This window comes from Mastigoproctus giganteus, chromosome 9, assembly GCF_048544385.1.
Source record: "Mastigoproctus giganteus isolate SK-2022 chromosome 9, ASM4854438v1, whole genome shotgun sequence".
Lineage (NCBI taxonomy): Eukaryota > Metazoa > Arthropoda > Arachnida > Uropygi > Thelyphonidae > Mastigoproctus > Mastigoproctus giganteus.
The window spans coordinates 23,762,602-23,775,464 of NC_143583.1; the positions used below are offsets into that span (position 1 = coordinate 23,762,602).

General features: G+C 36.0%; 1 protein-coding gene across 1 annotated transcript in view; it reads right to left on the reverse strand.

The window, feature by feature from the left end:
* The window catches only part of LOC150080095 (ecdysteroid-phosphate phosphatase-like), an 89,345-nt gene extending 88,696 nt beyond the window's left edge, over positions 1–649 (reverse strand). Inside the window, exon 1 of the mRNA XM_090381563.1 lies at positions 539–649. Within this exon, the coding sequence (XP_090237689.1) occupies positions 539–618 (80 nt within the window). The 5' untranslated portion in view covers positions 619–649. The remainder of the gene's footprint in view (positions 1–538) is intronic.
* Between the last annotated feature and the right edge of the window lie 12,214 nt (positions 650–12,863).

Genomic DNA, 12,863 nt, shown 5'->3' on the forward strand with positions numbered 1-12,863 from the left:
ACTGACATCATAGTTTTTATCATTTTCACATAAACAAATTTCTGCTCAGCTTAGTAAAAATTTTGTTTATATAAAAAAGGGCTGTGGAATGCAGTCAAGGAGCCTTTTTATATAAACTCTTAATGTTTCTTAAAATTCAACTTTTAGCAAATTTTTTAAATAACATAAAGCAATAGAAGCAGATATTTCACAAAGCTTTACTCTCTCTTTCTCTCCTCCACCCCTGGTGGATGCTTTAATATACAAAGGGAAGATAGCACTGGTTAAAAATAAAGATGGGAAACGAGGAGGCACTTTCTCCATGAATTTTTGACATTACTTCATAACTTTAACTAAATAGTTGGCAAAATATATATATATTTAACGTCTACTGTTGCATCCTTGGCCCTTTATAAATAGATCTAAAGACGCTCATGATCGTACATAATGCCTAGCAATGTTTATCATATTATAAAATTACCATCCATAGTGCATCTTTAGTATCTTGTAACATAATATAATAGTAAATATAAAATTTAATTTTCAGCTCAAACATTACCTGATTTCAAATCTAAACGACCGTCGCAAACACCCTGATATATGAAAGAAGGAAACATTCGGAAAACGATGATGGAACATCTTAAATGCTTCCTCCTTTTTCTTCCTACTAAACGACTTGTAACAGAATCTCTAAAACCTTTTTTAGAAATTCTGTTATATTTCTTCACATGTATATATATATATATATATATATATATATATATACACACATATATTTGAGAAACTGTTGATAAAATTGCAAGAGCATAAAACAAACTGAAATTATTAAATAAAGTTCTTCAAGTTTAATAAATTCAATAGCTGAAAAAAAAAATTTCATCACAGTAAATGCATAAAATGGTTGGTTCTACAGAACTAGTTTTTAGTATTAGTTTTAATACCGCAATGACAAAGGATGCTTATACAACATCAAACAAAAAAAAAAAAAAAAAGAAACCTACCCACATCACTTGTCTAATCCTTCCTGAAATTTATTCAAACTACCCCTACTTCCACAATATCGGACGAAAGTTTGTTTTCCAACAATCCGTTACTCACTGAATAAAAGAAAATGTATTGTGTGCTGCCTTTATTTATTTATGACTTCTGTTATTAAATCTGACATGCAACAGCTTCCTTAATTGTAATTAATATACCCTACTTATATGCACCGTCCGACAAAGAAGGACGTTAACATTTAATTTATTCAATCCATTTCAAGTCCCTCAGGAGGTGCCTGATTTCCAGCCATTAAACATTAGGCATCTGCCATTTGGTTGAAATCATTCCTTAACTCTAAATACTTGCTGATCATATAGTTCCTTGGGCTAAATTCCATAACTTTAACTTCTTAAGCAGATAACTAAACATACAATGATTTGCCATCAGCTGAGCTGACTAAAAATCAAATAACTATACCCTAACAAAATATTAGGGAATCTCAGCACCCAATATGCCAACGCCATCTGTCGAATCTCGACAGATGGCGTTGTAATAACCTGTCATTTGGCAATGCATGAAAATAATTTTACCTACAAATAGATCTGCATAGCCAAAATATCATTACTAATATTTTTTTTATGGGAACACAAGTGACCAGCCGGTTCAAGATGCATGATCATACACTTGGATTTCATGAACGCTTTTGATACTGTTTTAGGTTTGCACATAAAAAACTACTGTACGAATTGGAGCAGTGTGGCATTAAGGGCAAGATCCTACTATGGATAAAAGATGGTCGAGTGGGAGAAGACAGAGAGTGGTAATCAATGGACACTGCTCTTCTTGGACGAATGTTATTGGTGGAATCCCCCAGGGTTCGACGTTGGGCCCATTGTTGTTTTCTATATTTATAAATGATATTTATGAAGGCATATCAGGCTTAATGTCCAAGTTTTTCAGACGATACAAAAGTTGGCACGGTGGTTAATGACGATATACTACTGCAACAGGATTTAGAAAAGTTAGACAGATGGGCCAAAAAATCGCAATTGAAGCTTAATCTTGACAAATGCAAAGTACTGCATGGGTAGCAATAACTCCAGAGTAACGTACCAACTGTGGATTGTACTACATTCAGTGTAGTGGAAAATGAAAGAGACAGGTATAATTGTGTAGTCAGATATGAAGTTCTCTTAAAAGTGCAGACATGCTGCCAGGACAGCTAATGGAGTTTTGTAAATGACATACAGGAATTTTGCTGGCAGACATAAAGAGGTTATTATTTCATTGTATAAGGCCATGGTCAGGCCATATCTTGAATACTGCAAAGAGGTCCGGAGACCTCGTTTTAGAAAGGATATGGAGCTGCTGGAACGAGTACAGAGAAGGGTAACGAGATTGGAGAAGTGAATAAAAGTGTGCTCTTACCAAGGAAAGTTTCAGTCTGCAAAATGCTGCGTCTGAAGACTAGACACCTGCGAGGAAATCTGACTGAGGTGTTTCAGGCTTTGACTGGTTTGAGAAAGCTCAATGCTGATGGGATTCTTCCTACTGGTCAGACAATGCACATGAGGAAATAAATTCAAATTTAAGGAGGGTTCCAGAATAGATTTTCGGGAATTTGCCTTTAGCCAGCAAGTGGTTGAGTGCTTGAAGAAACTTCCATCTGCTGTGGAAGTAGATAGCTTAAATAAATTTAAGGAAGAACTAGACAAACTATTATAGGTAATGGGTTGGTGAAATGGGAGGTGTTTTTTTTTTTTTTTTTGGCTGATCCTGCATAAGCTTGCTTTCTTGCATAATTTCCCGCTACCAATGCTAATAGGGTTTTTTTTGAAGAGAGAACGTCTTAAGGGCAAATATGGCATGAATAGTCGACCACATGAAAAAGAGAGGGGATGTCTACTTTCATGGGTCGCTAACTAGAGGGTAATGTTTTTTTGTCATTTTTGGCAGTAAAAATTATTTCACATTGTATTCATTGAAAACCAAAATCAAACGTTATTTCGAGAGGCGGAGGAGGCAAACCTACAATGCATACTATAGCAAGTATTTATCATCAGTGGCTATTAACTGGCAAAACCCTTGTGTAAATGCACAAGGAAAGCAAAAATTATGTACTAGAGGAGTGAGACCAAGGGCTTTTTTCAGGTGCTGATGGTCTTCACAGCTGATAGTAATAAATAAATGCACGCCTTCCTCAATAACGTTTTCTAATATTTAATGATATTGACGTATTTAAATTTAATATCTAAAGGTGTTGATGATATAAGTTGTGTAGGGAAGAAGGTAATAGCAATAATCAAGGTGAGCTACTTCTGAAACTAGCAGTAGGCGAAAAAATGACAATTGAAATATAACATTGATAAATTTCAGGTATTGCAGTTGGCTAACACTACACTCGAGGCCTCCGTAGCCGAGTGGTCAGGAGCGGGAGTGCAGTAGCACGCGCTCTTTGAGTAGACCGGGGTTAAAGACCCTGACTGCTGAATACGGTCGATCTGCCAACCCGCACTGGACCAGCGTGGCAGATTATGGTCCATTTCCCTCAGCATGAATTGTTGAGGAGGCTTCCATCATGCAGTGGGTTGATAATGGCTGCACTTTACCTTTTTTTTTTTTTTTTTAACACTACACTCAACATGGATAATAAAACGATCCGTGTATAATTGTGGAGTCCAATATTAGTTTTTCTGAGTGGTGCAGTCAAGTTTGCAGGACAACTTATTGGAAAGACAGAGTCCAATAAGTTGTCCTACAAAGACTTATTGGACTCTGTCAAATATGAAAATTTCCAACAAGTTAAAAGAGGTGATCGTCCCATTGTATAAACTGATGATTAAGCAACATTAGGTAGATGGGCTGAAAAGTGGCAATTGATGTTTAATATCGACAAATGCAAAGTACTTCATATGGGAAGCAATACTCTTGGGGACTTAATCCCCAAGATTAATATACGAAATATGTGGCATTATGTCTATAATGTCTAATTTTCATGACACTCAGGAAATGGAGAATAAAAAAGATCTAGAGCAGTGGAGTAGCTAAGTTTTTTGGGCCCTTAGGCAAGAAATCATTTTGATCCCCTTATTTTTATTAAAATTAATTTTAATTAGGTATAATATAAAAAAATGTTGAATCATTTTAATAACATAAATATGTATTTTGTTTACGATTTCTTTATAATTTTACAAACATCAAAAACATGAAAATTAATATTACAATATGATACTACTTATAAAATACAATTTTACAAACATAAAAAATTATACTATAACTAATAAATTTACGAAAAAAGTTAAAATGTTACTTTTAGCACTTTTACATTTGCGAAATCATTAATAAAATCCATTTTACTGGAATATTAATGCTCAATAGCCAATATTGCAAGATTGCACAGTCTACTTTGATCAATAGCATTTCTTTTATTAAATCTTTTATTATTCGTAATTTACTAAATGATTTTCTTTCGGCAGAGACAGCTGGCAGGGTAAAAAATAATATGAATAAAGTAAAAATTTCTAAAAAGTCAAATAAAAAATTGTTTGATAGACATGCTTGCTGATAAATCTTGTTTAATAAGTGTGATTAAATTACAATATTGAATCGGCTGTTGGGGAGAGAGAGTACATATTAATCCTTTTTTATGAGATTTTCACACTCACTTAATATAATGATATTAATATTTGACATACTGATTATTTTTTCGGTTCTAGTATTGCAAAATAATTTTTTACTAACTTCATACTTTCAAAACGATTTTTAATTTGTATTATGATTTTGTCTAAAACAGTAAAAAACACTGATTAAAAAACAAAAAATCTAAAGCTAATTCATCGAACTATCTTTTAGTTCTACGGTAGTCGTTTGTCTTCAAAATAGGGATCTACTCCGAACTCCTTGGCAATTTGCTCAGATTCGTATATAATTTGTTCGTATGAATTTCGAATGTTTTATAAATTTTTATTGACTCGATCCAATACAGAAGTACATTCATCGATGTCTATATCATGCTTCTGTAGAGTTTTTGAAACAATTAATTTCGCACATCACGTTATTCAAAGATATACAAATGAAAATAATATCAAATGTCATCATTTACTCCATTATTCTATGCGCTTCGTCTCGGTCTGCTTTTTTAGTTGATTAAAGATTCATTTCTGTCAAAGCTTTTATAATATCCACAAAATGAACTTTCATAGCTGTTATAGATTGTAATCTACCAGACCAGAGAGTAGGGTTGAGTTTTTTTAATGTAACTTCACATTCCCCAATAAATTTAGCAAAAAGATCCCATCTTTTTGTAATATTTCCAAAAAAAATTATACAAAACTTGAAGAATGTTGAAAAATGATGAAACGTTATTACAAAAATTTACGCTATCATTAATAACTAAATTTATATTGTGACTTGCACCATTATAAACCCCACTCATGGCATTAGCCCCATATCCACGACTGTACCATTTTTCAATGGGAATATTTAGTTTGTGTAATATTTTCATTATATTATTCGTCCTCGTTTCTGCCGAATGCCGAATTCATGTCATAGAATCCTAAAAACGTTTCACAAATTTCAAAATCTTTCGATTTTTCATTTTCGTCGCGAATTATGTGAACCTGTCGTACAATAACACTTAATTAATCTTTTTTTGTGAGATCTTGAGTAGTATCTAAAATTAGTGAATATAATCGTGCTGAATTAATTTTGAGTGTAACACATTTCTTTTATTAATTTGGTACCTAAACATTCTATTAATTCATTGGGGATAGTGGAGCTAAATACAAATTACTGAACCAGATGGCTTATTAATAATTTGTTTCATTACATTTGTTTCATCATAGCAGGAAAGTAAACGGACTTGCGATAAAAAAAATTGTCGTTGTAATCTTCCGAAAATCCTTCCCGATGACCGCGAAATGGTAAAGAATTTTTACCTAACATAAGCGTTATCCGAAATAACCGTTCTAGTACCATTTTCCAAAATGAGGATCTGTATCTTACTTGTTCCTTGTGAGTTTTTATCCTAAAAGATAGATTTTTCCAATCTCGTAGTAGTAGTGGCATGTGATGCGAGAAAGCATGTGTATGAGCTTATGCAGCATCAGACAAAAAAAAAAAAAAATCACACCATTCCCTCCAAATGCCTGTCCAGTTCCTCCTTAAATTTATTTAACCTATCAACTTCCACAACGACAGATGGAACTTTGTTCCAGCAATTAAACACCCGCTGGCTAAAGGCAAATTTCCGTACATCTATTCTACATCTGTCTTTTCTTAATTTGAATTTATGCCCCCTTAGGTTCGTAGTCTGAACAAGTGGAAGGATCCCATCATAATTCAGCGTGCTCAACCCATTCAAGGCCTTATATACCTCAATCAGATCACCGCGCAGGTGCCTAGTCTCCAGCCACTGCAATTTGCAGAACTTAAGCCTCTCTTGGTAAGAGGATCCCTTCATTCCCCTCACCAATCTTGTTGCCCTTCTCTGTACACGCTCAAGTAAATCTACATCCTTTCTAAAATGAGGCCTCCAGACCTGTACGCAGTACTCAAGGCGTGAGTACTGCGTACTGAGTACTGACCATTGCTATATAGTCCGGCCACAAACGAGGAACTGGACCATACGTTGAAGTAGAAAAGTAGTACGTGTCACTAAAACTTCTATTTTGTTGTTGAGGATCCCTTGGAAATGATCCGTTAGGCCTCTGAGGTGACAAACTCATAATGTTTCTTTTTGTTTCATCGGAAATGTTGATGTCCACGTATTCTCCACGATCGATTGAGGGAATAAACGGTACAGTGCGTTCAACACTAATTTCCGACAAAGGCATATCTATTATTGTAATAACACATTTCTTGAATTGTTTTCGAATTGTTGAATTGCATTTTTGAATTGTTTTCTTTTGATGACCCTGCTTGATTTAAATAATCCGCAGATATATTTACACTAGCAGCATTCTTTTCCGCATTTTCCGATTCAATCCTGGTCTTCTCTTTACCTTCTTCTGGACATAATTCATTACTGTGTTCTGTAAAGAAATTATCTAATTTAGGTAATTTATTGACTGCTTGTTCTTTTGCTCTCTCCATTGTTCTTTTTGGGGTCCACTCTTTCCCTTTTTCTTTTCATTCATTTTTAACTTAAAGTTTTATTAATTTAATTTTAATCTTTATATTTTAAATACAAATAGCAATAATAAACAAATACATTTTTGTATGTCAATTGCTGTTTTGATAATGCCTTGAACTTGAACAAACTTGAATTGAAATTAATCAACTATCAACTTTTGACCATCGTATATGGCTAAATGTTCGTATACGGTGGGCCTGTCACCCTGTCCTCCTGTCGAGTTAGGGAATCCCGAACACCATACGATGTGATGCGTACACATACAGTAACGAACGTTGTCGGATCACTAAACAAAGTTGCATTTGTAAAAGCAAAATAAAGACTGCCGCCGCCTGGGTTTGTTTTGGCGATAAGATATAAGAATTCCTTCCTTATTCTATCTGTGTATGGGCCCTGGTGAAGTAGGGCCCCTAGGCTTTGCCTACTTTTGCTATACCGTAGCTACGCCCCTAATCTAGAGGTAACCATGCTGTCAGATATAAAGTTCTCTGAGCAGTGCAAACAGGGAGCTGGTACAGCTCATGGGGTTTTGTCAATGACATACAGGAATTTTGCCAGCAGAGATAAGGAGGTGATGTCCCACTATACGGCAATAGTTAGGCCACAACTTGAGTATTACATACAGGTCTGGAGGCCTGATTTTATGAAGTACGACGCTCTGTTGAAAAGGTTTCAAACAGCAACAACGTTAGTGAGAACAAAAGGTAAGGCTTTGAATGGATTGAGTATGCTCAGTACTGATTGAAAATTAGCGTCTGAAGACGGCACCAACGAGGTTAACTGATTAAGGTGTTTAAGCCCTTGAATGAACTCGCTATCCCTATCGCTATCAGCGGTGTTTTTTTCTGGAATACTGTAGCGTAGCCGGTAGCTCTGAAGAATAGTAGGTTTAAATTGTAATAATTAAGTATTTGGGCATATATCTGTTGTATTTTTTGATTAGCTAACCGATTAATTTGTGTTTTACAAATACATTAAATAGGCTTAGTATAGTGTTCGTTAGCGTATTTTTTTAAATTTAGCTAGTGACTTTGTAAGTTACAACTCATTACTCTTACCGCGATCGCATTGGTGTTTTGGCTGTACATGTATTCAATAGCGTAGAAGAATAGCAGGGTTTAATTGTAATAAATAAGTATCTTGAAGGTTTTAATCACTTTATTATTATTATTATTATTATTATAGGCATATGGTTCAAGGAAGCCTGAGATTATGCTGCACCAGCCAAAAAAAAAAAAAAAAAAAATTCTGAATTACTCTGAGAGAGAGAGAGAGAGAGAGAGAATCAGAAGTAGAAGAAGATCACCAAGAAGGAGAAGAACGATGATATCCAGCTCAGGACCCTGAGTGTGCCAAGCCCATACTCACCAGATGTGAACCCCTGGGTTTTTTTGGGCATATATCTTATGTATTTAGCTAAGGTTATAACTGATTTAGCATTGTGATCGTTACGATATAGCGTAACTTTATAACGTATATCTCGAATTTGATAGCTAATGTATAACGTAAACCTATATAGCGGAATACGTATTACTGCATTAGTTTAGTACAGTATTGCATAGTCAAGTATAGTATAGTAAATTAAATCAATAAAATTTATTAATTTTTTTAAATTTTCATTTTTAATTAATTAAATCGTATTTAAACGGAAATCATGCCCCAGTCTATAGCAACAAAGCAATGTACACAAAATAGCGGGAGTCCTGTGGCTCTGGGGTGAACCGAAGGGGGAAATTCTCCAACTCATCACAGCCTAAAGAAATATGCACCTTGTGAAATGTTTGCAGGCCTCTGGGATGGGACATGATTTCACCAAGGGTGATATTTTTGTGTATGCTCGATGTAAGCAGTGTAAAGAAATTAGACGCCAACACAGCGTTGTTATGGGCCTTTATGAGAGCTTTGAAGAACCGGGTAGATGCGCTCGATGGACTTAAATTGGGAGACCAATGAAGCTCTCAATGGTCAGATCACAGCGCAGTGGCGGATTTCCGCACAGGCGCACGAGGCTCGCGTCTGGGGCCTCTTAAATCGAGGGGGCCTCAAATCTCAGATCTCAAAAAATAATAATAATAATAAAATTGTTTCATTTTAAATTTTTACACTCATCTTTATTACCGTTACTGAATAAAACTATAATTTAATATGAGAAGTTAGTAAACTCTTATGCGAATATCCCCACATATTATATGAAATATCTATGCGAACTAAGTGAATCTGAAGTAGAATACATATTATTATTAATGCTAGATTTTATGTATTAATTTTATATATTAATGTGAGATTTTGGAGGGATGGTAGTTGTGTCATTTTTTCATTTAAAAATTAGTTAAAATATGTATGAAAGAATTGCGCAACCAAAATGATTAAAACCGCAACACCAAATCTAGAGCGCGTGCTATAGTAAAAATGTGCGCGTAGAATGCACACTGTAGTGGTACAGAAAATATTTAGAAGGGAGCCTCAAAATTGAATTGCGCCTGGGGCCTCTCAAGTTCTAAATCCGCCACTGTCACAGCGGCAACCTTCAGGGCAGAATGCGCTGGTCTCACAGGAGCTAGTTATTGTCGGTAACTCTATCAGGTCCTATTCCACCTATGACTATTTCCTATATATTTCTAATATATTTCCTATGGCTGACTCACTGACTCTGTCAGGGAGACAAGAAATATATTGTGCAATAACTAGCTCCTGTGGTATATATTGTGCAATAACTAGCTCTTGTGGTATATATTGTGCAATAACTAGCTCCTGTGGGACCAACGCATTCTGCCCTGAAGGTTACCGCTGTGTTGCCTCATGATCAAGTGCAAGCTCAGGAATTGATGTGGACAGCTGAGAGCTTCATGGGTCCCCAATTTAAGCTCTTTGAGACCATCTACCCTGTCCTTCAAGCTCTCATAAAAGTCCAAAACAACGCTGAGTTGGCGTCTAACTTATTTATACTGCTTACAACGAGCACATACAGAGACATCACCCTAGGCAACATCATGTCCCATCCCAGAGGTCTACAAACAATTCTCAAGTTGCACATTTCTTTAGGCTGTGATGAATTGGAGAATCTCCCCTTTCGGTTCATTTCCAAGATATATTTTCACACCCGGAAATATATTGTGCAAAAAGGATAGGAGGAATTGGACCAGGGTAGGTGTGCCAGGGGAAAAAGTTGATGACGTTGGAAAGCAATATCATCTTTTAAGGGCACAAAGGGTGATATTGTTATACAAGTTGGCATTAATGTCATTAACAGTAGGAGATCTGCGAACTTAATCAACAAATACAGGTCAATGTTGAAAAAAAGTCGCGAGTTACGGTTAAATTTGAAAGTGTCTGCAATTTTGCCCAGACACGATAGGAGGGAGTATAAGATGAAAGCCTTGTCAGTCAATTCGGTGTTGGAGGATTGTGCAAGGCTCATGGGGTAGAATTTTTATCAGCGTGGACTGTGCTTGTTAACAAGAGAGATTGCTTTTACAGGGATGGGATACACTTAAATAGACAAGGCGCAAGAATATTTATTAATGCTATCGAGACAATGTTAGGCGGGTCGAAAAACTGCTAGCTTGGGGACTAATAGATTAACGATAACTACAGGCAGAGGTGAAAGTGATTCTTTCACTGCTTCTATTGGAATGAGCAGCAGCCTGGAAAGCGAGGTACTGGAGATTTCAAGGGCTGCTGGGAGTCATCATGGAACAAATAAATGCATGTGTTGTATACGAAAAATGCTAGGAGTATAGTAAATAAATTTGATGATTTTGAAGTGCTGGTCAAGACAACAAAGGTGAATATTGTTGGGATATCAGAGACTTAGTGCCACACAGATAGAAGCAGTGCAGAATTGAAATTTGGGGAGTACAGTGTGTACAGAAAGGATAGACAGGCCAGGAAGGGAGGACGGGTAATACTGTTAGTTAAGAAACACATAAATCTAAGGAAGTGCATCTACTTGACATTGGTGGACAATGCATTATTGAGTCAGTGTGGCGTACATAAGCATTGAAAAAGGAAAAATGAGAGTATGTGTGTATTATAAGTCTAATATATCTGACGAGTACAATGAGTAATTGTGCAGAGAAATAGAGGTGGGCCAGTAAATCAAAATGTCTTATAATGGAGGATTTTAACTTTCCACATATTGACTGGGAATTGTGGGTTGATCACTCACACACTAGCAAGACTTTTTGTGGATTTTGTGGATGACTGTTTTCTACAGCAACATGTTGAGACACAACAAGAGGAAGTAATACTCTTGATCTGATTATTAGGAATGATTCTCTTCATGCATTAAGAATCTGCATATAAAGGAACCACTAGGTGGCAGTGATCACAGTCTAGTGATGTGGGATTTACTTAAAGATGTAATTACCATCAGGAGTAAGGGGAAGGGTTTTTGACTTCGTAAAGGTGACAACAGTGGTCTGAGAGAGTTTTTTTGAATTCTATAAGTTGGATCAACTTATGATGTTACCAATGGTGACTTCTAAATGGGAAGCCTTAAGGGACTAAATCTGGGAGGGTACAAGGCTTTTCATACCAACTAAAAAGTATTGTCTGAAGTTTAGGCTTAAATGAATGACAGATGAATTAATGAGGCTCGTGGCTGAGAAGAAAAATGCATGGGATGCTTACAAATTATCAGGCGACACAGAAGCCTATGGCAGCTATAAGCTAGTCTTTAATCAAGTGACAAAGGAGGTAAAGGGAGATTGCGATAAATCTTTGGCAAAAATGCAATGAAAAACAGCAAAGAGTTCTTTTCTTATGAAAACTCTAGAAGGAAAAGAATGCTAATATACAATAAGGATGCTAATATACAATAGTGCCAACGTGTACAAGTATATCACTTTTTGTGCCCTTAAAAGATGATATCTGCCTTTGCCTGCCTAACCTCCTTTGTGACTTGGTTACACATCAGCTTATATCTATCGTAGGCTTCCATATCACCTATTAATTTGTATGAATCCCATGCATTTTTCTTGTCTGCCACATGTCTGATTAGTTCATCTGACCTCCAATTTAGGCCTAAATCTTGAACAATATTTCTTAGTTGGTATGTAAAGCCAAGTAGATTCCAAGATTAATTCTTTGAATGCTTCCCATTTTGAATTTGCCGTTAGTAACATCATTAGTTGGTCCCACCGTATAGAATTTAAATACCGTCTCAGACCTCGGTAGTCGCCTTTATGAAAGAGAATTCTGGAGAATAGGCACCTGCGAGGTGATCTAATTGAGATGTGTATGGCTTTGAATGGATTGAGCAAGCTCATTGCTAATGGGATTCTTCCTCTTGCTCAGATTACTCACCTGAGGGGGCATAAATTCAAATTGAGGAAAGACAATTGCAGAATAGATTTGCGAAAATTCGCCTTTAGCCAGCGTGTGGTTGATAGTTGGAACAAACTTCAATCTTTTTTAGCTGAGGTCGGCAACTTAAATAAGTTGAAGGCAGAACTGGACAAACATTTTGAGTGAATGTGTGGATGAAATGGAAAAGGGTTTTTGATGTGTTTTTTTTTTTTTTGGCTGATGCTATATCAGCTTGCTTTCTTGCATCATATGCGTCTGCTAATGCTAATGTTAAAGAGAGGAAAGGTGGTTTCAAGGTAGATGTGAGATATTTACCTTCATTGTTGAAACAAATCCACATCTGCTTTTGAAGAAATGAGTAGCTTGAATAAAAGCAAAGAGAACAAGAGAAACTGTTTGAAGGCGTGAACAGCTGATATGAGAAGTGTTGGCTGTTTTCCCTGGCTGATGCTGTTTAATC